Source organism: Monodelphis domestica, chromosome 1 (genome assembly GCF_027887165.1).
Source record: "Monodelphis domestica isolate mMonDom1 chromosome 1, mMonDom1.pri, whole genome shotgun sequence".
In the NCBI taxonomy this organism is placed as follows: Eukaryota; Metazoa; Chordata; class Mammalia; order Didelphimorphia; family Didelphidae; genus Monodelphis; species Monodelphis domestica.
Window position 1 is genome coordinate 152,930,492 of NC_077227.1, and position 26,407 is coordinate 152,956,898.

General features: G+C 37.5%; 1 protein-coding gene across 1 annotated transcript; it reads left to right on the top strand.

The window, feature by feature from the left end:
* The first annotated feature begins 419 nt into the window (after window positions 1-419).
* Window positions 420-16,661, top strand: LACTB (lactamase beta). The gene is made up of 6 exons (XM_001374544.4): window positions 420-888; window positions 1,825-1,891; window positions 4,504-4,694; window positions 4,996-5,347; window positions 6,398-6,563; window positions 15,873-16,661. The coding sequence occupies exons 1-6, from the start codon at window positions 529-531 to the stop codon at window positions 16,402-16,404; spliced, it is 1,668 nt and encodes a 555-aa protein (XP_001374581.1). The 5' UTR covers window positions 420-528; the 3' UTR covers window positions 16,405-16,661.
* Window positions 16,662-26,407: the final 9,746 nt, after the last annotated feature.

A 26,407-nucleotide genomic window follows, 5' to 3' on the forward strand; every position in this document is an offset into this window, starting at 1 on the left:
TGGTGGAAAGGGAGAAGGGCACTAGAAAACAGGATGGAAGAGGGGAAGAATGAAGGAAGGAAAGAAGGAAACCAGAGAAAAGAATGGCAGTGAGGAAGAAGGTTGGAAAAGAAGGGAGAGGGGGAAATGGTGGAAAATGGCAATGAGGAAAAAAAATAAGAGGGAAAAGGAGAGGACAACTGAAGAAAGATGATGGGGAAATAGAGAAAAGGAGAAAGGAGGGGAGAAAACAAAGGTGCAAAAGGCTGGGGTGGGGCAAAGGGGAGAATTAGGAAGGGGCCACAGAGAAGAAAGAGAAAGGAAGAAAAACAGAAATAACAAGAGAGGAGAAAAGACGAAGGGAGAGATCTTAAGGTTCGATGTGTTCGGCGCTCAGAAGCTCCGCCGTCTTTTGCTTGGGGCTGGACGCGAGCTGGGATGCGCGCGCGGGGTGGGGGTGCACGAGCAGTCGTTTCCTCCCTCCATCCCTGGCACGCGCCTGCGGGCACGCGCCCGTCAGTCTCCGAAGCCCCAGCCTGAGCCGCAAACATGTACCGGCTCCTGGGCGCGGCGATACGGCGGGCTATCCCTGGGGAGAGCTATGGCGGTCGGCGGCGGCGGTCGCACCAGCAAGCTAAGTGGCCGCTGGGGCATGGCTGGGTAGGCGGGCTGGGACTGGGCTTGGGGCTGGCGCTCGGGGCGAAGCTAGTGAGCGAGCTAAGGGGCGCGAGTCCTTCGTCTAGCCCTGGGGCACCGCGGCCGGAAGAATCAGCTCCGAGCGAGCTTCTGACCCCGGCCCCGGCCGCAGTCCAGCTACCCCGACAGACTCCCGCACCGCCGCATCCCACAACCTCCGGGCGCTATGCCCGAGCCATCGAGAGCAGCCGGGACCTGCTGCACCGGATCAAGGTTCGAACCGGGGCGGGGCCACTCGGGGGAGTGGGGTGAGGGGACCCTTAGCCCGGCACCCCCAAACTCTGCCCTCGGAACTGGGCGCTTTTGGATTGCCCCCTTCCCACCCAACTCCCTCTCTAAAGGATCCTAGAGCTCATCTAGTGCAACTCCATCCTTTTACAAATGAGGAAACTGAGGCTCGAAGGGGTGAAATGACTTGACTGAGGTAGTCTTGAGGGAGAAGGAAGAGGCAGCGCCGGGGACTACTTCCCTCAGCGAGTTGCACCCCCAACTTGTCTTCCTATGCAAGAACTGGGACAGTTCGTGGGCTCGTTTTCTGGGTGCTGCCCTGACTTGGTGATTCACAACAGCAGCGGCAGCGTTCTTCTCGCCTGAGAAACTTCCCAAATGGTTTCCCAAACGTGAGCTGAGGCCCCGGCCGGCATACTGCCTGCCCGGGCAGAAAAACCCTCCTGCATCACCCTTCTTGCTCTCTGCCTCCCTGATTTAGATTAGGCACACCCAGAAAGTTTTGCAATGTAACTGTCACAGGTTTGGGAGGAACTTCAGAGCTTCTTAGTACAACCCTTGCATAAAGACCCAAACAAATTCACTGTTGAAGATACCGGATTAGTGGTCCACAGTCTGCCTCCCTCCCTCCTTCCCTCCTTCCTTCCCTCCTTCCTTCCTTCCTCTTTTCCTCCCTCCCTCCTCTTTCCTTCCTCTCCCTTCTCTCCTTCTTTACTCTTATTTTTTGTGCACCACCAACTACCCATGGTTAAGCACTTTAGGCCTTGATTCACCAGTAGTTAATGTCAGTTAGATTTATGAGGGACCACTTCCCTACCTGGTGAGCTCCCAATCCAAATTTTGGATAATTTGTCAAGTGATCAAGCTGTTGATTGAGTTGTCTTTTTCTGTTTGTTTGTTTGTTTTCCCCTCCACACACAGGATGAGGTGGGAGCACCAGGCATAGTAGTTGGAGTTTCTGTAGATGGAAAAGAAGTCTGGTCAGAAGGTGGGCTTAGGAAAATGCATCATTTTTTTTTAATGTCAGTTTTGCAAATTAAATACTGTTACTAGAAATAAATCTATTTGAAAACAAGGAGTTATTCATCTTTTAAGAAAATGAAAGAGTCTTCATTATATGGAAAGCAGAATTGACTGGTTCTAATATAATACAGGATTGGGTTGTTTTTAGTAAAGGCAACATTTAAAATGTGATAGTGACAAAAAGAGGTTTGGAAGTAATTTTTTTCCCCCCAAGCTTTGTTACTAGGACAAGATGAATAGTGTTATTACTTTATTACTTAGACAATCTTGAGAGGTATATTATAAATTTAATTTAATGGGGTGAGTATTTTTAATATAAGAGATTTTAGAAATTTATGCCCTTCAACTGGGTGGCAAAGTGGATTGAGAGCCAGGCCTAAAGACAGAAGATCCTAGGTTCAAATCTGGCCTCAGATACTTCCTAGCTGTGTGACCTGGGCAAGTCACTTAACCCATATTGCCTAGCCCTTACTGCTCTTCTGTCTTTGAAGCAGTGCACAGTATTGATTCTAAGAGGGAAGGTAAGGATTTTTTAAAAAAGAAAAGAAATGTATGCCCTTGTCCATCAAACAAAAGTGAAAGCTGATTACAAAATAACAAAAGAACTAAAAATCATTTGGAATGAAACACTATAAATCACATACTCCATTAACCTCTTTACAAACACAGTTTCATAACTATTCATTTCTCCCTTGCACACTTAATTGAGGCTTTCAAGTTTTGACTAGCCTTCAAAAGTAATTTTTTCTAGAAGGCCTTGACTGGCAGCTAGCAGTTATTGTCAGTAACGTCTACCTTTTAACATAACTCATTTGAGTTGCCAGACGTCACCCTTTACTTGTATTTTGGGTTATGATGCCCATTGTCAGAATCATCAGGTATAGAGTGAAAAATAGGGAATAAAAACAAAGAAATCTAGTTTGTTAAATATACCCACAGTTTTATGTGTCTGATAAAGGTGACAGTGGAGCCTCTGACTTAGGTGTTTATTTAGTAAAACATTTTATTTTATCATGTCTAGTTAAAATTTTCATCCATGAAATTTGATGACATGATTACATAGACTATATTCACAAATAGAGATTTTGAGTAAAAGCGAATGGGAGAAAGGAAGTTTAGGCATTTAATAGGAAAAAAATCATCCAAATATAATGCTTTCATAATATTTACTTACAAATATTTACTTAATATGCATAGTAATTTTTTCACTTGTATTGTATTTTACTTTGTTACAGTAGAGATTTTTATTTCACATCCTTAATAAAATAATGCAAAAGTTTAGTATCTACAACAACCTGTTACAGATTTGGAAAGGGAATTTTGAGGCCTTTTAGTTCAACCCATACATAAATAATTAAATAATCCCCTTTAAAATATGCCAACAAGTGGTCATCTAGCTTTTACTTGAAATGAAAAAAGGGGGAATCCACAAAACCTTAAGTAGCTTATTTTGGATAGACCTAATTTTAGGAAAATATTTCCTTATATCAAGACTAAATTTTTGTCTTTGGAATTTGTATCTATTGCTCTAAATTCTGGGGCTAAGTGAAACAAATCCAATCTTCTACTATAACAGCCCTTCAAATGCTTGAAAACGGTTATCTCCCTAGTTCTTTTCTTTGGGGTAAATACCCCCAGTTCTAGTGGCCCAAGTTTTTGTAGTACATGGCACATCCAAGTTTTTAAATATTATCAAGGCAACTTTTGCATTTCTACCTCTTGCTTCCTAGAAGATGTGAACGAACCCCTCAAATTTGATAAAGGCATTAATTTACCCTAATTTACTGAGCAGGGATTCTCATTGTTGCAGTGACTTCTGGCTAAATGTTTTTTGTTGTTGTTTATATCTGGATGAAATAGCAAACTGAATTATATCTTCAGGTAATAGTTTGATGTTTACTTCTACTGAATCACTATTAGAGAGATCTTCTGATGTCCTCTTGATGTGAAACTAGGAGTAAGTAGTATCTTGTGAAGACATTTTATTTACTATGAACAATATAGAGGAATTTCTTTTTAAATGTAAGACAACCAACATTTTTTTAGATAAGAACTTTTCATATAAATCACCTTAAAATTCTTTACTTAATTCCCAGCATTAAAGTAAATTATTATGATAAAAAGAATTGTATGGTAAATTATAGTGGTACGGCTTAATTCTGGTTTGAGTCCAAGGTTGCATAGTATTGGTTTCATAAAGAAATTTTGAGTCCTTTTCCTGTTCCTATTGGTTAATGTTTAAGAGCTGAAACAAGCAATTTAAGATTCTTTTAAAATGTATTTTCTGCTACATGCTAAATGTAAATATCTTAGTTCTTCTGGAACACTGATGAAACACTTGGCCACTAACCTTTCACCAGGATCCCTAAGAATGCATTTTGACTTAGAAACCAAATTTTAATTATTTTATTATTTATTATTATTATATTATTAATATTAATTAACACTTTAAATTATTTTGTTATTTCCCAATTACATTTTAATCTGACTAGGCTCACAAGAGAGAGTGTTTGACACTGTTCTAGAATGTACAAAAACCTTAAATTTATTAATAATTGCTTTTTTTTTCTGTTAAAGGTTTGGGTTATGCTGATGTAGAAAACAGAGTTCCATGTAAACCAGAAACAGTGATGAGAATTGCTAGCATCAGCAAAAGTCTTACCATGGTGGCCATTGCCAAATTATGGGAAGAGGGCAGATTGGATCTTGATATTCCAGTACAGAAATATGTTCCTGAATTTCCAGAGAAAGAATATGAAGGTGAAAAGGTAATAAAATTCACATTTCATCACAGACATGTCATATTGTTTATTTTGGATTATTTCTAGGTGTGGTAGAATATCTCGTAGTTTACTTTTTTCTTTTGCATTAAATACTAATGTAGGCTTTCCTTTTAGTTTGGGGTCTTGAAAACTACAAGAAAAATCGTTTTTCTTACCATGTTCCAGAATTGAAATATATGATTATTATATTATTCTTTATATGTTTAAAAAAGTGACCTTTCTAATTTATTGTGTTTCTGCTTAGTTACTTAATGTATTGTTTGAATTTACATGTTTTTAAAATTAGGTTTCTGTCACTACAAGATTATTGATTTCTCATTTAAGTGGAATTCGCCACTATGAAAAGGATATGAAAAAAGTGAAAGAAGAGAAGGCTTATAAAGCTTTGAAGATGACGAAAGAAGCAATGGAATTTAACCAAGACAAAGGCTTGAAAGAAATAGGAGGCAAAAGTAATGAAAAGAATGACATTGCCAAAGTTAAGATAGAGCAAGATAGTGAAGGCAAAGGCCGAAATTCCAAACCTGGCAAGAAGAAGAATGATTTTGAACAAGATGAATTATATTTGAAAGAAAAATTTGAAAATTCAATTGAATCTCTAAGATTATTTAAAAATGATCCTCTGTTCTTTAAACCAGGTGAGTATTGATTCTGTTTCTTAACAAAGTAGTTATTATTTCAGTATTAAATTCAGAATATAAATTATAGTCTTCAGTGCAATAGATTTAAGTGAAGATTGTGTGTCCTGTTGCAAATGTAACCATGCCCATTCAATGTTGAAGGCTTACAAAAAATGGCATTTAGTAGCAGTCATTTACAGTTAACCCAATTTAAGAATACCATCTAGTCTTATTCCTTATTGATATGATTTACTATGTCTTTCATGTGTAAAAATTTGGCAAATAATTAGTTTTCAAAATAAAATAATTTAAGAGGTTTAATAAATATAGACTAAATTATAGGCAATTGTTTCTATATTTCTGCAAACCAAATTATATGCCCTTTTTGATAAAATATATAATTGCTTAAAATTCTAGTGTGTTTTGATAGTATTTCATCTTTGAATTGTCAATATGATAAATAAATTTCATTAGATTGTTAGGAAAGACTATTTTTATGCTTATATGTATTAACCTTGAGAATTATTATTCCATATACCAAGGGTTTTTTAAAGAAGTCAGCCAGTGAATTAACCAAACAAAGAAGAAATGGAATACAATCTTCCTTTTGCTTATCGTTATTGGTTAACCTGAGTGGAACTGTACCAGTCTTTTTAGGGCTGATGACTTTTGAAAGCCAGTTTAGGGGCAGCAAGATGGCTCAATGGATAGAGAGTAAGACTTGGAGCAGGAGGACCCACATTCAAATCTGGCCTCAGATACTTCCTAGCTGGGTGGCCCTGGACAAGTCACTTAACCTCAGTTGCCCAGCCCTTACCACTCTTCTACCCTAGAACTGATATTTAGTATTGATGTTAAAGCAGAAGGTAAGGGTTTTTTAAAAAAAGGCAAGTTTGCAAGGCTAGTAAGGTAGGTTCGTTACCTTTCTTAAAATGTCAAAATAAGATGTTCTGGTTTCAATAAACGGATCAGTTCTTTTAGCACATCTTTTCTGGACTCCCTGTATGTCAAAAGAATGGTTATATAATTTTAAATAATGAGGTTTTTCTCTTGCACTCATGCCTCAAGGTAGTCAGTTTTTGTACTCAACTTTTGGATACAGTCTACTGGCAGCTGTCATAGAAAGAGCTTCAGGACAGAAATTTTTGGACTATATGCAGAAAATATTCCATGACTTGGATATGGTGACAACTGTGCAAGAAGAAAATGAACCAATGATTTACAATAGAGCAAGGTAAATGAATATTTTATGTTTGTGTCGTATGGTTCTCTGATGTCTTAATGTTTATCTAGTTTGGGAATTGAATCATAACCCCCTTGACCCACAGGTGGACATTTCCATACTTCCATCTCCAAATGAAGTAAATAAGACCTGTTTATAAAGTATTTTGGGTTTTGAGGCTTTAAATTTAGGATATTTTATTTCTCATTTTTGCAAGTTTTCAATTTAACTATAATTTGAATAGAAATTACCTGAAGGATAATTTATTTTGAGCCCTTACCTTCCATCTTGGAGTCAATACTGTGTAAAGTTAAGGGCTAGGCAATGGGGGTCAAGTGACTTGCCCAGGGTCACACCAGATTTGAACCTAGACCTCCCATCTCTAGGCCTGACTCTTACTGAAGGCTTATTTAAAAGAAAATTATAGGTGAATTGCCTAAAGCAAGAACTTATTAGTGTTTTTTATAAAATCTCCACATTTAATTTGGTATTGATCAGTTTATGAGGGATTTTTTTTTTTTAGGCTATGGGGGTTAAGTGACTTGCCCAGGGTCATAGTGCTGGGAAGTGTCTGAGGCCAGTTTTGAACCTAGGATCTCCTGTCTCTAGGCCTGGCTCTCAATCCACTGAGCTACCCAACTGCCCCTGGGTATTTTTATTATTAAGAAATGTTTATCATTCATTTATATTGTTAAATTATTTGGCTCAGTTGCCACAGAAAGGGGAAAAATATTTTGTCAGATTCTTAGTCTTCATTTACACACTTTATATACATTATTTTAAGGACTAATGTATTTTCAATGGGTCATAATTTTAAAAATTGATTTAAAAGAACAGTGTTTCAAATGTCAACTACCTGGAAGTTATAAAACTTGTTAATGCTCAATTGAAATGCATTACAAGGCAGGACTAAGAATGTGACCTTAGTCCTTAAAGATCATTTATCAAAGCTCAAGTATATAAATGCTATACTCGAATTCACACATGGAAACACTTCTGTTACATTGCCTTTTTAAATTAATGTATTTATTTTCTAAAATAGCGAACTTTTATAGAGAAAAACTTAACTAGGAAAAGTGAATTGTATTATTTACAGTAGATTGTACAAATATATTTTCCATTTTGAAATAATTTGGAATGTTTTAATTTAAAAGTTGTTTACAAAACAAATGCTTGTTTAATTTTCTATTAACTACAGTTCAGAATTTATAAACAAAAGATAGTGGCCTGGGAATCAATCAAGAGAACAAAGATTAGGTTCTCATGCCAGCTTCATCAGTTGCTATGAAATCTGGGGCCAAGACATTTCTCCTCTTGTGCCTCAGTTCCCACATCTGTCAAATGAGAGAATTAAACTATATGATTTCCAATGTCCTTTCTAGATCTAAAATTCAGTGAATATATGCTTTCTAATTGATTTATGGATTCCAAGTAAAATGGTTAGGTAATGTGCTATTACAAAAAAAATTTAAGTACCTACTATGTGACAGACTGTTGTCTACAAATACAAAGAAAGAAATGATCCCCACCCTCTTGGAGAAACAAATATAGATATTCCTTCCATATCTTAACTTTCCCTATCACAGTTTGGATAGATCATTGGTCAGCATAAGAAATTAAGTGGGAAAATTTGGGGGAGTTTTGTGGAAGCTGCACATTACATGTGAAGGCCAGCAGATGACACAGAAAAGGTTTAGAAACTTAGCAAAAATAACTTATGCCCAAATACTTAACCCAGATTTTATACTAAGGTACTGTGAACACCTCATAGAAGAAAAAAAAATTAAGACTTCTTTTTTGGTAGAAAAGGAAGGTCAAGAGGCAGCTGGGTAGCTCAGTGGATTGAGACCCAGGCCTAGAGATGGGAGGTCCTGGGTTCAAATATATGGCCTCAGACACTTCCTGGCTATGTGACTGGGCAAGTCACTTCACCTCCATTGCCTAATTCTTACCACTCTTCTGCACACAGTATTGATTCCAAGATGGAAGGTAAGGGGTTCAGAAAAAAAGGAGGGTCAAAAATTTTTACATGGATTTTCCAGATCGCAGGGATACTGCCTGCCTCTAACCCCTGAGGTGAGGAAGGGATGCCTGTATATACATGAGTACAAAATGCAAAGTATTTTGGGAAGAAGAGTATTAAAAGTTGGGCTCATGAAATATATTCATTCAGGAAGGAGTGGAAAACTCAACAGTGACCCTGGATTGGAAAAGGTCAGTTTATGTCCAAATCCAAAAGACACAGGTAATGCCAAAAGAACTTTCAAACTGTCAAACATTTGTGCACTTTCACATACCACAAGGTTATGCTTAAGATTTCACAAGGTAGACTTCAGCACCATGGAAACAATTAAGTGCCAAATGATTTTTGAAGAGCCAGTGGAACTAAAGACCAAATTACCAACATTCGCTGGATGATGGAGAAAGCAAGAGTGCCAGGAAGACATCTACTTTTGTTTCATTGACTATACCAAAGTCTTTGAGTATGTAGATCACAACAAATTGTGGCAAGTTCTCAAAGAAGAGGGAGTACCAGATCATCTTATTTATTTCCTAAGGGACTTGTGTACTGTCAAGAAGCAATAGTTAAAACTGAATATGTAACAACTAATTGGCCCAGTATTGGGAGAGGAGTGTGGCAAGAGTGTGTTGTTACCTTATTTAACTTATAAGCAGAGTACATCATGCAAAATGCCAAGCTGATCAAATCAAAAGCCTGAATTTATAAGGTTCCTGGGGAAAATATCAAAAATCTCAGATATGAAGGCAATACTACTCTGATGGCAGAAAGTGAAGAAGATGCTTGATCAAGGTTAAAGAGGACAATATAAAAAGCTAGCTTGAAGTTTAACAATAAAAAAAAAATCAAGATCATGGTATCTGGTTCTAAATGGAAACAGTGTTAAATTTTATATTTTGGGGCTCAAAGATCACAGCAGATTGTGACTTCAGCCAAAAAATTAAAAGATACTTGCTTGGAAGGAAAGCTATGGCAAATTAGGACAACATTAGAAAACAGACCTCTCCTTACTGACAGAGACATGTATAGTTAAAGCTTTGGTTTTCCCAGTTGTAATGTATTGACTATTACGACTTGAACTATAAATAAAAAGCTGAGCACCATAGAATTGATGCTTTTGAATTATTGTTAGAAGAAACTTGAGAGTTCCTTGGACAGCAAGGAGATCAAATAAATATTTAAAGAAATTAACTATTAATTGGAAGGGTAAATACTGAAACTGAAGTTTTAGTATTTTGGCCAAATAATGAGAAGACTGGGAAAAACTGATGCTGGGAAAGATTGAAGGTTAAAAGAGAAGTGGTCAAATGACAGAGGATGAGATGGATGGTGTCATGGAAGCAACAACAGATATGAGCTTAGAAACTCCTAGTGTGCTATGATCCACAGGCTCCCAGAGTGGGACATGACTGAACAACAAGACAACCAAAGGGCTTGGATATGGGACAGTGTTGGATACAATGATGATGTAAAGTTACTAGATAGGGGGTATAATAATATACAGTGAGACTCAAAAGAAAGGCTAATATCAGTTTGAATAAGTATCTCCGTTGGATCTCATAAATTGACTACCTTCAAATTTAAACATTTGTCAGCTTAACAGATTTATCAAATTAACATACAATTTATTACTAATAGTGACTGGTTTTTCCTTTTTCTTTTACCTTTTAGAGATAAGAGAAAAAATGCATTTCAAATTAGTCATTTTTATTAGTTGGCTCATTTGTGAGGGAACTACCAGGAAAGAATCTTGAAACCTGAAATGAGGTTTTAGGTTAGATGTGGTTTTTTATCCATCCATTTTATATATGCCCAAGTATGGTTATATATTTAGCAAGACAAATAAGACAAAAGCTTACTTTTATTTGTCAAATGTTCTAAAATTAGTGTAAGATTTAAAATAGTTGGTGCCATAAACTGTTGTAATTAAAATGGTTGCTGTTGTAACTGTAGTGAGTTAAAATGGTGGAAGATATAAATTGTGATAGATATAAGAGAGGGTGAGTAAATTTGACCGCTGAAAATATGTTTCACTACAGTGTCTTGGTTTTTAAATCAAATATAAGGTGGTCGCCAGGGAATATATTCCCAAATTATGAATATGTCCAAGTCAACTGAGCTTTATAGAGAATTTAATTAATAATACAATGGGGAATTAAAGAAAAGGAGAAGGAGAGAGAAAAGGAATTAAGAATGAGAAAAGAATAGGTCGGCCCAGGGCAGGCCTGGCCAACCCAGGCCTAAGCCTTAAGAGAGAAACCAGTCAGTTATCACTCACCACAAGATTTGTCTTAAGCAAGGATGTCTGGGGAACAGAGTCTCCCCAGAGGGAATTCCAGCCAGAGTCAGCCTCCCAAGGGACTTCTTCTCAAGAGATCTTCAAAGGGCCTCCTCCAAAAGGATCTATCTCCAAGGAATTCTATCTCCAAGGAATCCTTTGCTCAAGAGATTCCTTTTCTTATATAGGGGTTTTTTTCCTATGTCACCTCCCCTAAGTTCTTCCATCTACCAATCACCGTAGATGCTTTCTAAAAGACAGCCCATATGAATTCCAGCTAAGTCAACTAATCCCCTCAGTAAGTCTGAACCAGAGAAAACACAGCTGAGTCAACTAATCCCATCAAGAGAAAACCTGCCCAACCTTTATAGGTACCTAGCATCCCATTGTATCAATTCTAAAAACAGGCATGGCTCAAAGAACTCCCTGCCTCATCATAAGCATGGGTCCAAGTACTTTCATTGTTTAGCAAGGAGTTTTCTCCCCTAAAGCAGTCTTAAGTACAGGTGGAGTAGAGGTCCTCCCATTTCTGATCCTGGCGAGTACTCACAGTCAAAATAGGGAATGTTCCCAGTAGGGAATTGTTCCAATTGAGAATTCCCCGACGGGGAAATTTTTAACATTCACAAGTCTGAGAGATTTCAAGATTTACAGTAGCTATCATGCTAAAGTATTTTTAAAGTTATTCTTTTCGTTATCTTCCAAAAATTATTGTCACCAAAATTTTTGAATCTTTCCTATTCTGCCTGAAACCTCATTATTTTGTGATGATATCTAATAGCTTTCTTTGCTTTTATTAATTGTATAAAATCTCATTCTTTTTAAAAATTAATTTAATTCATTTTTTTGTTTCATCTTAACTTCCAAGGTGTCTCGTTTCCTCTCTCCCCATCCCACACTAGAGGTCACTATTTCATATACACATGTACACAAGTAAACCCATATAATATATACTTCTTTTTATCATTATGCATTTTCTTTCTTTGGAGGTAGATAGCATCTTCTTTCATAGGTCCTTTGTAGTTGATTTGCATATCACACAGAATTAAAACTTCATTCTTGCTCATTTTTGAAGATTTAAAAGTTTATATTGCAATCCAGCCTAGAACCTGAAAGCACTTTCTTGGCTCTAGAAGAAATAAAATTGGAAATGAGGAAAGAATTTTAATAAAATGAGCCATAGCACTATACATTTTATAACTGTTAAAAGTTTGTTTCTTCAAACCTCAGATTCAGTATTACTTAGGAAAGTATGAGGAAAAGTTGACAATTTTATGGGCACATAAAAATGTCTAAGCAATAATTTTTTTCATCTGATGTCAAGGATTCTGTAGATACTGTGAAGTTATAAAGAACGACATTAGTCCCCAGTGAGATATGAAAATACATTTCCTTATTCCTTTTACCAGAGATCCATCAGTATGGAACATTGCATATAACATCAGATTTTCTTTCCCCCTTTTAAAAAATAAATTTATATTGATACCTCTTGTTTTTTACATGATTTAAATTTCTCCCAGTATCTCTCCTTCCCCTCCCAGAGAGCTATCCCAAATAACAGCATTTTTTAAAAAGATAATAAAAATTGGAAGAGGGATGGGATTAGCAAAACTGATCAATACATCAAAAAGGTTTCCTTTCTTTAGAGAAAAATTATTTGTTATAAGGGATGGCTGCTGAACAGGAGGAAGGGATACAAAGGAGATAAGAACAATGTAAAAACCAAAAGGTTATCAATAAAAATGTATCGGAAAAAATAAGAATGTTAGTTGTATAAATCATTATTTTATACAATTAACATTCTTTTTTTTTCCTGTAGAACATTTATGAAATACATTGGCATTACTCTGGTCTTTTCACTCTGTCACTCCACAAATCCAATCATTTGCCAAATCTTACCATTTCTACCTCCCCAATATCTCTTATATCCATCTCATCTCTACTGAAGCAACTACCACCCTTGTTGAGATCCTCATCATCTCTCACCTAGACAATTTTAAAGCCTCCTCGATGATCTGGATTTCTTACCCATTGCTGCCAATTTTCTTGAGAAAATGTGACCTTATCACTCACCCATCAATAAACTTGAGTGGCTCACTATTGTCTTTGGATTAAAATATCAGCTTCTCTGTTTACCTTTTAAAACCATGCACAACCTGGCCCCAGCCTATCTTTCATCCTCATTGTGCATTACTTCCCCTCCCTTATCCAGGCAAACTGCTATTCTGCACACACAATACTTCATCTTACATCTCTCAGGCCTAGAATGCACTTCCTCCCAACCTCCATTTCATAGGATTTCTCTGTTCCTTTAAAACATGGCTCAAGGGGCAGCATGGTGGCTCAGTAGATGAGTGCCAGGCCTGGAGTTCTGAGAAGCTGGGTTCAAATCTGACCTCAGACACTTCCTTATTGCCCTTCTGCCTTAGAACCTCTACTTGTATTGATTCTAAGATGAAGGTAAGAGTTTTTAAAAATGGCTCAAGCACCATTTTCTTCATGAAGACCTTTCCATTTCTTTCTCTCCCTCCAGTTTCTAGAGCTGTGCCTCCCAAACAATCTTACTTTTTAACTTCTTTGTATTTATTTGTAACATACCAGGCATATTAGCATTTGGGAAGTATGATTGTTGTATTAATATTGACCAGACACATGGTCAGAACTCTTGATATTAAAGGGGCAGTCCTAGGCACTAGCAAGGGACCAGCAAATTCTTGGGTTGGGCGCATGCTGCCTCTGCTGGGAGCAAGGTCATTAACATAGCGGTTTGAATCAGGGCAGTTGCTGGCTCGGACTTCATTTACAAAAGCACAGGATGGATTAAACTCCACCTCTATGAACTTGTCATTGTCAATTGGACCAATATAAAAACCCATGTCATGATACCTATATGTTCCTAAGACCCTCAATAAATACCAGGGGACAAGCGCAGACTTCGCCCCTTCGCCCTTCCATGCCTCTCTCAAACTCTTCTCTTACTGACCCCTCTCTTACCCTGACTCCTCTCTTGCTCTCTCATACTAGCTCTCACCAGGCCCTTCGGCCGTCCCTGCCTCTCTCTCCTCTCTTCCTTACCCTCCTCTCCTCTTACCACTCTTGCTTCTCTGTATCTCTTTCCTAGTGACCCCAGTGCCTCCTATTGAGATAGTAGGCACCAAGGGAGTGGTGACTCCCTTCACTGCTCTAGCCCTGCAGTCGCCCCTGAAGCTTCCCATTGTTGTTCAGACTCTACTGTCTATAGGAGTATCAAGGGGTTGATACTCCTCACCTGACCTCTTCTTCCTACTACTTCTTCGGAGTTACTCCCCATGTGTTTCTACTTCTGTCTTTGAGTCATTATTATTCTCCCATTTCCTTAGCCCCTTCTTTCCACCTCAGGTTATTCCCACAGATAGATGTTATAGGACTCACGTGGGGGGTCTCTATACCTCCCATTCTGGGTCTCTATATTATTTTCTTTATATTCTGTATATTGTTCACTTAAAAATGAAGGTGTATCCCTTTTTAGAATGGAGAGTCCCAAGAGAGTAGGGATTACTTCATTCTTTGTACTTATATTCCCAGCATGTAGCATGGTGCCTGATACATAGTAGGCACTTAATAAATGCTTATTGATGGATTGACAGTGGTTATTAGTATATATAGAAGCAAAGGGTCCATTTGTTCCCTTTGAATTTAACTTCTCTAATCTGGGAGAGAAAAGAACTAGATTGTTAGAACAGGTTACTTACAAGAAAAATTTGAATTTGTTGCTGATTAGTCTCATATACGTAATTACAGAAATAGAGAATATAGTACCAGGTTATTGTGAAGAAAATTAAACCTTAAATTATGATGTAAATATGAGTCAGAAGTATTATACAGAATTCTAGAATTGTCACTACCTTAGAACCAGCCTAGGAAATATATAATAATCTAACTTCACCAGAGCCTGCTGATCTTTAATTGTATTCTATGCCACTTTCATAACTTGGAGTGATTCATACTAGTGAAGGAAAGGTAGTAAAGGGAGGCACTAAAAAGAAAGTGAGTGTTGTCAGTGCCTAACAGGTGATAGCCTGGTTAACTGAGGTTATTTCTACATACAGGTTAAGTTTTCATACTTAGGACCATGACATTGTTACTTGTGATATTATAAAACCTCACGAATCTGAATCATTTGCTACTCCATACCAAAATTATCTTTGTAGTATAGAAAAGAAATTTGCTAAGCAAATTGTATATCAAAGGAAATATGTAAAATCAAGGCTAATAACATTTCAGGCAATTATAAAATACTTTAATATGGAAAGTATTTAATTAAAATTGTGCTAATTGTTTATAATTACCAAATAATTAAATCATTAATTCCCTAAAAGAAGGTCTAACACCCTTTACCTATTACAGTATGTACTTTAATTATTCAATTTTATCCTTTGCACTTTGAAACTAATTTTTATTCCAACAAGATCTTTTATGAAAAGCATTTTTTCTTGAGCTGAATTTGACTCTGCTACATTATTTTTCTGACTTTCTAGAATCCCATTAGTGTTTCTCAGAACAGATAATTACCTTTTGTACTTATACACACTTCAATCTTTGGAACTTTTTCTTTATAATTTGGGATATATAATATATGATTATATGTAATAAAACATTTGTGTGTGTGTGTATGCCTAGAGATGGGAGGTCTTGGGTGACCCTGGGCAAGTCACTTAACCCCCATTGCCTAGCCCTTACCACTCTTCTGGCTTGGAACCCATACACCGTTTTGATTCTAAGATAGAAGGGAAGGGTTTTATTTTTTTTTTAACAGACTGGTTCTCATTAACAAGATAACTAAACCATTGCTATTTCCCAGTCATTTATACTGCATTAGTGCTGAATCATACTGGAAAAATTCTGTTTAGTTCTTGGCTCACAGAATTGAAATGTAATCACTTCTATGTACTTCTTTTTCCGTTTAGCATAACATGGAAAGTCAAAAGTAGATTACTGCATTCTTAATAGTGACTAGTGACCATTCTTGTTTCATTTCATTTAGGTTTTATGTTTACAATAAAAAAGGACGGCTTGTCAACACCCCTTATGTGGACAACTCTTACAAATGGGCCGGCGGTGGATTTCTTTCTACAGTGGGTGATCTTCTTAAATTTGGGAATGCAATGCTCTATGGTTACCAAATTGGAATGATTAAAAACTTAAGTGAGAAGCTTTTGCCAGGGTACCTCAAGCCAGAAACCATGGTCATGATTTGGACTCCTGTGCCAAACACAGAGATGTCTTGGGACAGAGAAGGAAAATATGCAATGGCCTGGGGTGTGGTGGAAAAGAAGCAGACGCATGGCTCCTGTCGGCAACAGCGACATTATGCTTCTCACACTGGAGGGGCAGTGGGTGCTAGTAGTGTCCTGCTAATTCTTCCTGAGGATTTGGAGGTAGAAACTACAGATAACAGGATGACCATTCCCCCAAGAGGAGTGATCGTTACCATCATATGTAACATGCAGTCTGTTGGCCTCAATAGCACTGCCTTAAAAATAGCACTGGAATTTGATAAAGATAAATCAGACTGATTCATTAAGCACCTGATGTGGTCAATTTAAATAGCATTACAAATAACAAAAGTACCAAAAGACATGAGATTTAAGAATGAATTTGTAATAGGAAATAGACAATGCAGAGAATTATGTACCTCTTAATTGTTTAAACTTTTTATAAATATGTTTAGATTTTTGTGAAATTAGTACTTTATGCTCAGGGAAGTAACCTTATGATTTTTACTTTTTTCAGAAAGTGTTAACTCATTTTAAATAAAATATTCTAATAAAAATTTGTCATTTTTGTTAATTAGGGGAAATTAATTTGTTAATTGAAGGGAAAATCCTAATCGACAACTTCAGACTTTATTTTCTTAAGGTAACAGCAAAAATAGGAAGAACTAAAAGTAATAGCTCATTATATAATTTGCAACTTTTTTTTAGGAAATTGTAATTTACTGATCATAGGCATTTCAAAATGGAAACTGCTTTCCTCTTTGGCTAGTCAGAGTAAACAATACTTGTTTAGAAGTGGAGATAAGCTGATGAAATATCAATTCTCCATAAATTGATTTTCTCTGTCATGTGTCTGGCCCCCTTGATCTCCTAGGGGCTTGGAATATTGACTGGACTTTGTATCTGCCCCTGTTTTCCACCTCCAGAATCCTACTGAGTTGCAGGTCTTTCCTGCCTCCTTTGAAGACCCTGGTAAGCCAAGTCCCAAGACTGGGCTTCTCTTTAGCAAAGAAGCCTTTAAGGAATAGCCAACTGAGCCAGGAGCTTCCAGCATAACCAAGGGCTTGGGGCAAGTGCCTATTCGGTGTGTGTTTTACCTTGGACCCTCGTTCCTGGCCCTCTTTAAGACCTGTTGACTATCTGCTTTTCTTTAATTGAAGAAACATGGCATCTTTGAGATTATGTGCTAGGGATAGATTCAGGAAAGTGATGTTAACAGGTGTGTGACCCTTGGCAAGTCATCCTCTCAACAGCCTCTCTTTCCCCATCTATGAAATGGGGCATCTTTTTTACAAGGTAGGTGTGATACTTCAGTGAAATAACATATATAGAGATTTATATACAAGCCAGTGTTTTGTCTCATTTTTGCCTTGCATTTTGGTCCCTGGCTTTTTGGCCACCTGCTGTGGCTTACCCTGAAGTACTTGGGTGTTCTCAACCCTCATCTGCCTGTCTAATTTCTGAAGAGTATCTGTAAACATTATGATTTTTTTTTTGCCCTATTTGATTTTTGATTCATTGACTTTCTTTGTGCTTCTTTCTTATTGTTACAGCTAAAAAATGGTTTGCAAATGAGTGAATTCTTATGGTTACTATCTTTTCCTAAATTTTTTAGGAAACAGTGGTGAAAACTTTGATTACCAGAGTTTTCTCTTATCCCTTGGCTGGCCCTACATCCATTTTAGGCATGTGACAATATATATCTGAGTATTCAAAGCAAATCATTATATATTAACTCAGAGAAGTATTTTTGAACTTCAAATCTCTGGGTATTGTCTATTAATGATCAAACTATTTGTAGATTTGGTACTCATTTGACTATAATCATCAGTTCTTTTGTAAATCTCCCATTAATAATCACCAGGGGAAAAAATATGCAAATCTATTCCCATTTCAGTAAAATCAACTTAAATTGAACACCTTACTGATAGTAGTACAGTAACATAATAAAAATAATAGCCCACACTTAGTAATAATTTCTATTTATATTGTACTATAAATTATATTTTGATGAGAATTTTTATGATCTCAAATATTTATTTCCTTTTTTGATGTATGAAAAGCCAGATGTAGTGTCTTCAATTATCATTTGAATATTCTTATTCTAGCATAAAATATATTTAAATAAACATTAAAATTTATTAATTACTTTAAAATTGAAATAGTAAAATTTAGTGAAAATTAGAGCTCAATTTGATGGCTTTCTTTTTGTTTTTTGTTTTGTTTTGCTTTTCCCCAAACCCATACCTCTGTCTTAGGATCAGTGTTAAGAATCAGAGCTGTAAGGGCTAGGGAATTGGAGTTAGGTGAATTGCCCAGGGTCACATAGCTAGGAAGTGTTTGGGGTCAAATTTGAACTCAGGATGTCCCACCTCTAGGCCTTTGCTGTTTTTTTAAAGCAACAAAATAAAAGTAAATACTACTCTTAAAAATGTTCTATTTCAATATGCCGATTTTATTTCTAAATATCTCATTGAGCTGTGTTCAGACTATAATTGAATCCTATCATGACCACTCGTGTGCCCTTGGGACTTGTAGGTTGGACATTCCCTCAACCCTGAAGCTGGATTTTGTATTTTTTGTCTCTTCCAAAGAGAAGAGTAGCCCCCTAGAGAGGAGGGACTTGAGTTTTTTCTACTTGTATGTGCCCAGTGTTTGGCCCATAGTGCTTAATACACATGTTTTCATTCATTATTATGTAGAAGTCACAGGTCAGATGATTGTATCCTCTTATTTCTATCCCTCCCTGGCCCCCATCCTGAATGATACCAGGTAAAGCCTGAAATGGTCTTTGTAGAGTGAGTGTTAGTCCTAGCTAACAGCATCCTAAAGAGCTTCCACTGTACTTAAGAAACTTTTAGCAAGGGAACTTTGCATTATGTTACAATGCTTAATAGAATATTTCATCTTTAGGGATATATGGTCAGTAAAAAATGACCAGTGCTGCCTGAGTAGCAAATTGTTGTATAATTTAATATTGAATTTTAAATGTTTTACAGAATTGAATTTTTTTAAAAACTCCTAATCAGGGGCAGGTAAGTGACTCAATTGAATTGAAAACCAGGCCTAGGGATGGGAGGTCCTATGTTTAAATCTAGCCTCAGACACTTCCTAGCTGTGTGATCCTGGGCAAGTCACTTAACCCCATTGCTAGCCCTTCCAACTCTTCTGCCTTGGAACTAATACACAGTATTAATTCTAAAATGGAAAGTAAGGGTTTAAAAATTACATTAAAATTCTTAAAACCCTCCTCTAATCAAGTAGAATATGAAATGTAACATTTCATTTTTAACTAAAAAGTGAGTAAATCAGTTATTTTATAAATAAAAATCTCTGGTACTGATTTCTATATTGAGATGGATCATTAAGCCACTAGGGAGATGGATGAAGACTACTTCATATGAGATAAAACAAGGAGCTTTTCCTATTTTTTACTTCTTATATTTTTTACTTCATTTGATTTCTGTGCCTCTTTCCATATGGGCAATTTTGTCTTTTAAGCTGTTGTTTTCTTTTTGTATGAATTTCATTTTTTCTCCCTACTTTTCTTTCCATTTATCTTTCATTTATCTTTTTTTATTTTTTCTATTTGAATAAATTTATTTAGTCAATTTAGAACATTATTCCTTGGTTACAATAATCACATTATTTCCCTCCCTCCCCTCCACCCACTCTTCCTGCAGCCAATGCGCAATTTCATTGGGTATTACTTGTGTCCTTGAACCTTGAACCTATTTCCATGTTGTTGTTTACACTAGGATATTCATTTAGAGTCTATATCCCTTCAACCCATGTATTCAAACAGTTGTTTTTCTTTGGTGTTTTTACTCCTTTCTTACTTGGTTCTTGAGTTCCTCCAGTTCTTGTAACCAATTTCCTTTTTTTTTTCTTTTTTTAAGTTTGGATGTTTCCTTGTTTTTCACTCTACTGTTGTTTCTATATTTTGCTCTTTTTCTCCATAGAAATTATCCAAGGTCAGGGGCAGCTGGGTAGCTCAGTGGATTGAGAACCAGGCCTAGAGACGGGAAGTCCTGTGTTCAAATTTGGCCTCAGCCACTTCCTAGCTGTGTGACCCTGGGCAAGTCACTTGACCCCCATTGCCTAGCCCTTACCACTCTTCTGCCTTGGAGCCAATACACAGTATTGATTCCAAGATGGAAGGTAAGGGTTTAAAAAAAAAAAAGAAATTATCCAAGGTCAAGAGCTTTTTTTGCTGTTGCTTATTCCTTTTGCCTCTAGGGGATTGAGATTCCTGCATGTTGGTGGTCATTGCTTTCTTAGCTTCTACTTTGCCTTGGTACTATCTTCCCTTCCCTGTCAGAAACCAGAATGAGGGCAGGTAGATCTGTGGTGTTTTTTGTACTATCCTCCTCCTATGCTATTGCAGCAGCTGTAGCAGCAGTGTGGGAGCAAGTTCCCAGCTATTCCCCAAGTGTCTCACTGCCCAGGTCTGGCACAGCCCTCAGGGGTGAGTTTGTGGTGCTTTCAACCAGCCCCCAAGAATTTGGAGACTTCCCTAGCCCTGGTTCTCCCTGGTGTGAGTGGGGGGAGAGGTAATCTCTTGTGTAGTTTTTGTCCCCTTACAGAATGGGAATCCCCTCTCACTGTCTAGTGGAAGTGCCACACCCAGTTGAAGAGTCCCTTTGCTCATCATTTTTTTTGACCTCTGTCCTTTTGAGACACTTTGTAATGATTGGTTTGGAAGAAATTTCTGAGCAGCTCCAAGTTTTTCCTGCTACTAAGCCACCATAGTGGCTCTGCCCATTCCACTTCATAGATTTTTAAAAGCTCTCATGCCACTTCCTCAGTAAATTATAGGATTTTTCAAGAGGGACAATTTTATGATGTGAAAACATTTTAATAGCCAAATGTTCAACAAAACCCTTAAAATAAACCAAGGGCATCTTGGTGGCACAGTAGATAAAGGGCCAGGCCTAGAAATGGGAGGTTCTGGGTTCAAATTTGACCTCAGATATTTCCTAGCTGTGTTACCCTGGGCAAGTCACTTAAACCTATTTGCCCAGCCTTTGCCCTTCTGTCTTAGAGTTGTTACTAAGAAAGTAAGAATTTTTAAAAATAAATGAATCAGGCATACAAAGATCATCTAAAAAAGTCAGACTTGTAGAATTTTAAAGATAAAGGAAAACTATAGGATTTTTTTTACATGAAAGGAACTGTTGAAGGAAAGGGAAATGTTAATTTTATGGTTGGACTGAATATTTAGTTGGTTGCCAGGGATTTAATTTCTAAATCCCAAAAATGAATTACTAAAGTAAAATGGAATTTATAGTAGTTTATTTTACAATAGAGGGAAGATTTTAAGGAAGAGAGAAAAGGGGAAAGAGAGAGCAAGCTCTGGCTTCCTCTGAGCCAGTAGAAATTCTAAGGCCCCAGCCAGGGGAAAGGAGTCTCAAGATGATGGGCCTTTCCTGGAGGCTCACACCTCCAGAAAGGGCAAGGAAGGAAGTTTTTACAACTCACCACATTGTCTGTTCAATCAGCAGATTCTTTTTTAGCCTCAACTCCAGCAGGCTCCACTCCCAAGGGTGTCTCTTTCAAGCTCAAAGTGTCCCTCTTCACTCCAAGTCTCTCTTCACTCCAAGTGACTCTCTTCACTCCAAGTGGCTCTTCATTCCAAGTGTCTCCCTTCAAGTGTCTGTCCTCTGTGTGTCTCTGTTTCCACTTTTAAAGACCTTTTTCTCTTGTGTCACTTCTCTAAATTTTATGTCTTCCAATCACAGCTGATGCTCCACTCCAGGACTGCCCACTCTTTCACACATGGTTCACAGACCTCCCACTCAATGTATGAAATGGGTGTTCACACCTTTTTGTGGTTAAAATCCAAAATGGGTAGATCTCCATACTCAGTTTTAAGTACTGTGTTTATACTTTGGGGATTAAAATCTAAAAATAGACAGGGGATTATAATTTAAGATTCACAATCAAGGAAGAGCTAAGTACCTTCATTGTTACAATCAGGGGAGAGCCAAATCCAGTCTTCACAGAAACAACTTTAAAGTCCAATTCAAAATTTTCTAATACTAAATCAGTCCAAATGTAGATCATAGTTCTCAGTATCTAATTTGTATAAAACTATATGTGTCCTGTAATCTGTGCAAATTGAGGTGTATAACTAATCCCATTTCCCTTTCAAATCTAAAAACTTTAGGCCTTCAACCTACATTCAGGAATAACCTAATCTGATCAAAATCAGTAGGAAAATACAAATGCATTTTTCTTTTTACAGGATCTATGATTTCATTGATTTACAGAAGCTTCCGCTCAATGCAGAAAGTCTCTTTTTCATTTATAATCTCTATAAATCAATGCAATGATCTGAGACATTCCTGAAAAACTTATGACAGGGAATGCCATCCACTTCCAGAGAAAGAACAAGCCAGATGGATGTAGATCAAAGCAGACTATCTTTCACATCATTTACAGTTTTATTGGGAGGGTTTGGCTTTGTATCAGTGTGTTCTTACAACAGTGAACAAAATGGAAGTGTTTTGAGTGATAAAAAGAAAGTAAACAAGTAAAATGAAATTTCTGTAAATAAAATCTGGGACACTAAGAGGTTAAGTAACTCTTCATTTCTGGACCCAAGTTTCCTCATCTGGAAAAGGGATAGGAATATGAAGTCCCTTCCATATTTAGAAAAGAAAATAAGGGCAGCTATATGGCACAATGGTTAGTGTGTCAGGCCTGCAGTCAGGAGGACCTGGGTTCAAATGTGACCTCAGACACAACTAGCTGTGATCCTGGCCAAGTCACTCAATCCCATTTGTCTGACCTTGCCCTTAGTCAGTACCAAGACAGAAAGTAAGAGTTTTATTTAAATTTTTAAATTTTATTTTATTTCCCCCCAATTACATGTAAAAATAGTTTCCAATATTTGTAAAAAATTTTCAGTTTCAAATTCTCTCTTTCCTTCCTCCAGCCTTGATTCAATCTGATATAAATTTAAATATATAATCATGTAAAATATGTTTCTATTTAATCCTTTTGTGGAAGGAAACTCAAACAAAAAAATTAAGAAAGCGAAAAAAAGTTAGTTTTGGACTGGATCAGTTCTTTCTCTGGAAACATGGTATTTTTTTGTCAAAAGTTCTCTGGAATTGTTTTGATTATATTGCTGAGAATAGCTAAATTATTCACAGTTATGCATCATATTATAGTGGTATTACCATGTACAATGTTCTCCTGGTTTTGCTTTTCTGCTTCAGTTAGTGTAAATCTTTCTATTTTTCTGAGCTCCTCCTGTTCATCATGATTATAGAACAGTAGTATTTAATTACAATTATATACTATAACTTGGCCATTCTCCAGTTAATGGGTATCCCCTCTTTCCAATTCTTTGCCCCACAAAAAGAACTGCTTTAAATATTTTTATACATATAAGTCCTTCTTCTTCTTGCCTTTTTAAAAAAAATCTCTTTGAGATACAAACCTGGTAAAGGTATTGCTGGGTCAAAGGGCGTGTCTTTTATAGCTTTTTGGGTAGAGGTCCAAATTGTTCTCCAGAATAGTTACATCAGTTCATAACTCCCAACAGTGCATCAGTGTCTCAATTTTATCCAAGTTTTGTCACTTTCTTTTTCTGTCATAATCGCCTGTTTGATTAGGAGTGGCATAGTAACTCAGACTTGTTTTATTTGCATTTCTCTAATAGTGATTTAGAGATTTTTTTTTGTATGACTAGAGAGAGCTTATCAAAGCAGGTACTCCTTTAAGTGCTGCAGATCTAATCCATCCATACTCTTGCCCTGTTCCACTCTTATCCATGTCTTCAATAAATCTTCCACAAGGAGTTCACCCAGAGGGACTTTGCCCTAATCTTCTTGGTATTATATGGATGCCATTTGGAGCCCATGTAGAGTTTTATCAGTTATCCCTTGCTCTCATCACCCAACTGGCCAACCTTTTCTAGTCATCCATCTTTCTAATGATGGCTTTCACACCCCTCCTCTTATTTGATTCTTGGTTGAAGATGTGTTTAAATTACTCATGTAGATCAAGTACCTCTTAATTGCATTTGGTTGACTCAATTTTAATTCTGGAATTGCAAATGAATTTATATTCTAAAGTAGCGTTGCTCTTGACTGCCTACAACTCTAGTTGGTGAAGAGATCAAGTCTTTGCTCACTTAGTTTATAAGCTTTTTGATTTCTCTTTTGTAGTGACTGATTTCCATCAGTCAGGCAATAAACATTTATTTAGCACTTACTATCTATGTGCCAGGAACTATGCTAATTGCTGGGATTACAAAAAGATAAAATACAATCCCTCCCCTCAAGGAATTCACCATCTAATGGGGAGATGACAAATAAATATGTACAAATAAACTATATAGCAATAAATGGGAAATAAATAAGAAAGTAGAGGAACTAGAATTGAAAGGGATTGAGAAAGGCTTCCTGTAGAAGGTGGGTTGTTAACTGGGACTTGAAGGAAGGCAGGAGGTGGAGATAAGGAAGGAGAGCATTCCAGGCATGATGGATAACCAGAGAAATGTCCAGAGCCTAAAGATGGAGGGTCTTGTTTGTGGAACAGCAAGGAGATCAATGTCACTGAAAGAGTATGTTGGGGAGAAGGGAGACTGGAAAGGTAGGAAGGGACTAGGTTATGAAGGACTTTAAACACCAAACAATATTTTGTATTTGATCTTGGAGACATAGGGAGCCACTGGAGTTTTATCAAATCGGGGGAGGAGTGACATGGTTTGATCTAAACTTTTGGAAAATCATTTTTTTTTAACCCTTACCTTCCGTCTTGGAGTCAATACTGTGTATTGGCTCCAAGGCAGAAGAGTGGTAAGGGCTAGGCAATGGGGGTCAAGTGACTTGCCCAGGGTCACACAGCTGGGAAGTGTCTGGGACCAGATTTGAACCTAGGACCTCCTGTCTCCAGGCCTGGCTCTCCATCCACTGAGCTACCCAGCTGCCCCCTGGAAAATCATTTTAGTGACAATTGGAGGAGGGAAAGATTTGAGGACAACAGACTCACCAATGAACTATTAAAATAGGTCAAGTGGAAAGTGATAAGAGCCTTCATCACCAGAGTTGAAGTGTCAAAGGAGAGAAGGGAGAGTATTCCAAGAAATGTTTCAAAGGTGAAATCTAGTAATAAGGTTCCCTTTGGCAACAGATTGGACATGTGGGGGAGGGGGGTGGGGGAGAGATAGTATGTCTTTGAAATTTTGCACCTGAGGGACTAGGAGAAAGATGTTGCCCTTTACAACAAATGGAAAGGGAAAGGACGTGGGGGGAGGATTGGGAAAGGTTTAAGGAGAAAGGTTATGAGTTTGGTCTTGGACACATTGAGTTTAAGCTGTTTACCAAACATCCAGTTCAAGATGTCTTTTTTTTTCCAACCCTTACCGTCCATCTTAGAATCAATAGTTTGTATTGGTTCCAAGGCAGAAGAGCTGTAAGGGACTAGGCAATGGGGGTTAAATGACTTGCCCAGGGTCACACAGCTGGAAAGTGACTGAATGAGGTCAGATTTGAACCTAGGACCTCTCATCTCTAGGCCTGGCTCTCAATCCACTGAGCCACCCAACTGCCCCCTCAAGATGTCTTAAAGTTGGAGATCTGAGATTAGAAGTCAGCAGAGAAGTTAGAGGATAGGTAAATTTGAGCATCATCACCATAGAGATGGTAATTAAATTCATGAGAGCTGATGAGATCACCAAGAGAAGCAGTATAGAGGGAGAGAAGACCTAGGGTCGAGCCTTTGGGATACTCACAGGTAAAAGGTCTTTCTGGATAAGGCTTCAGCAAGGGTAACAGTTGTCAGATTGGTAGACTCAGGAAAGAGTGGTAGCCCTAAAGCCTAGAGAGAATTAAGGAAGAGAGGGTGATGAGCAGGGTGAAAGACTGCAGAAAGGAGGAGATCATCAACAACTTTGGAGAAAGCACTTTTGCTGTATCTTGAGATTGGAAAGCAGGTTGTAAGGGGTTAAGAAGAGAGTTGAGAGGAAAGTGAGAGCACCTGCTGTAGGCAGCCTTTCCAAGGAATTTAGCCACAAAGGACAGAGGAGATCTCAGAGGATAGCTGGGCTGGGAGGATCAAGGGAGGGTTTTTTAAGGATGGGGAGATGGATGCGTTTGTGGGCAGTAGAGAAGCAGTCAGTAATTAGGGAAAGAGTGAAAACAAGTGATAGAACGAGAATGATGGAGAGGACCATCTGTCGAAGGTCACAAGACAGAATGGAATTGCTTAAGCATGTGGAGGGATCCGCCTTCGTAAGGAGGAAGGCTGCTTCATCATGTAACAGGGCTGAAGGAGGAAACAGTGATAG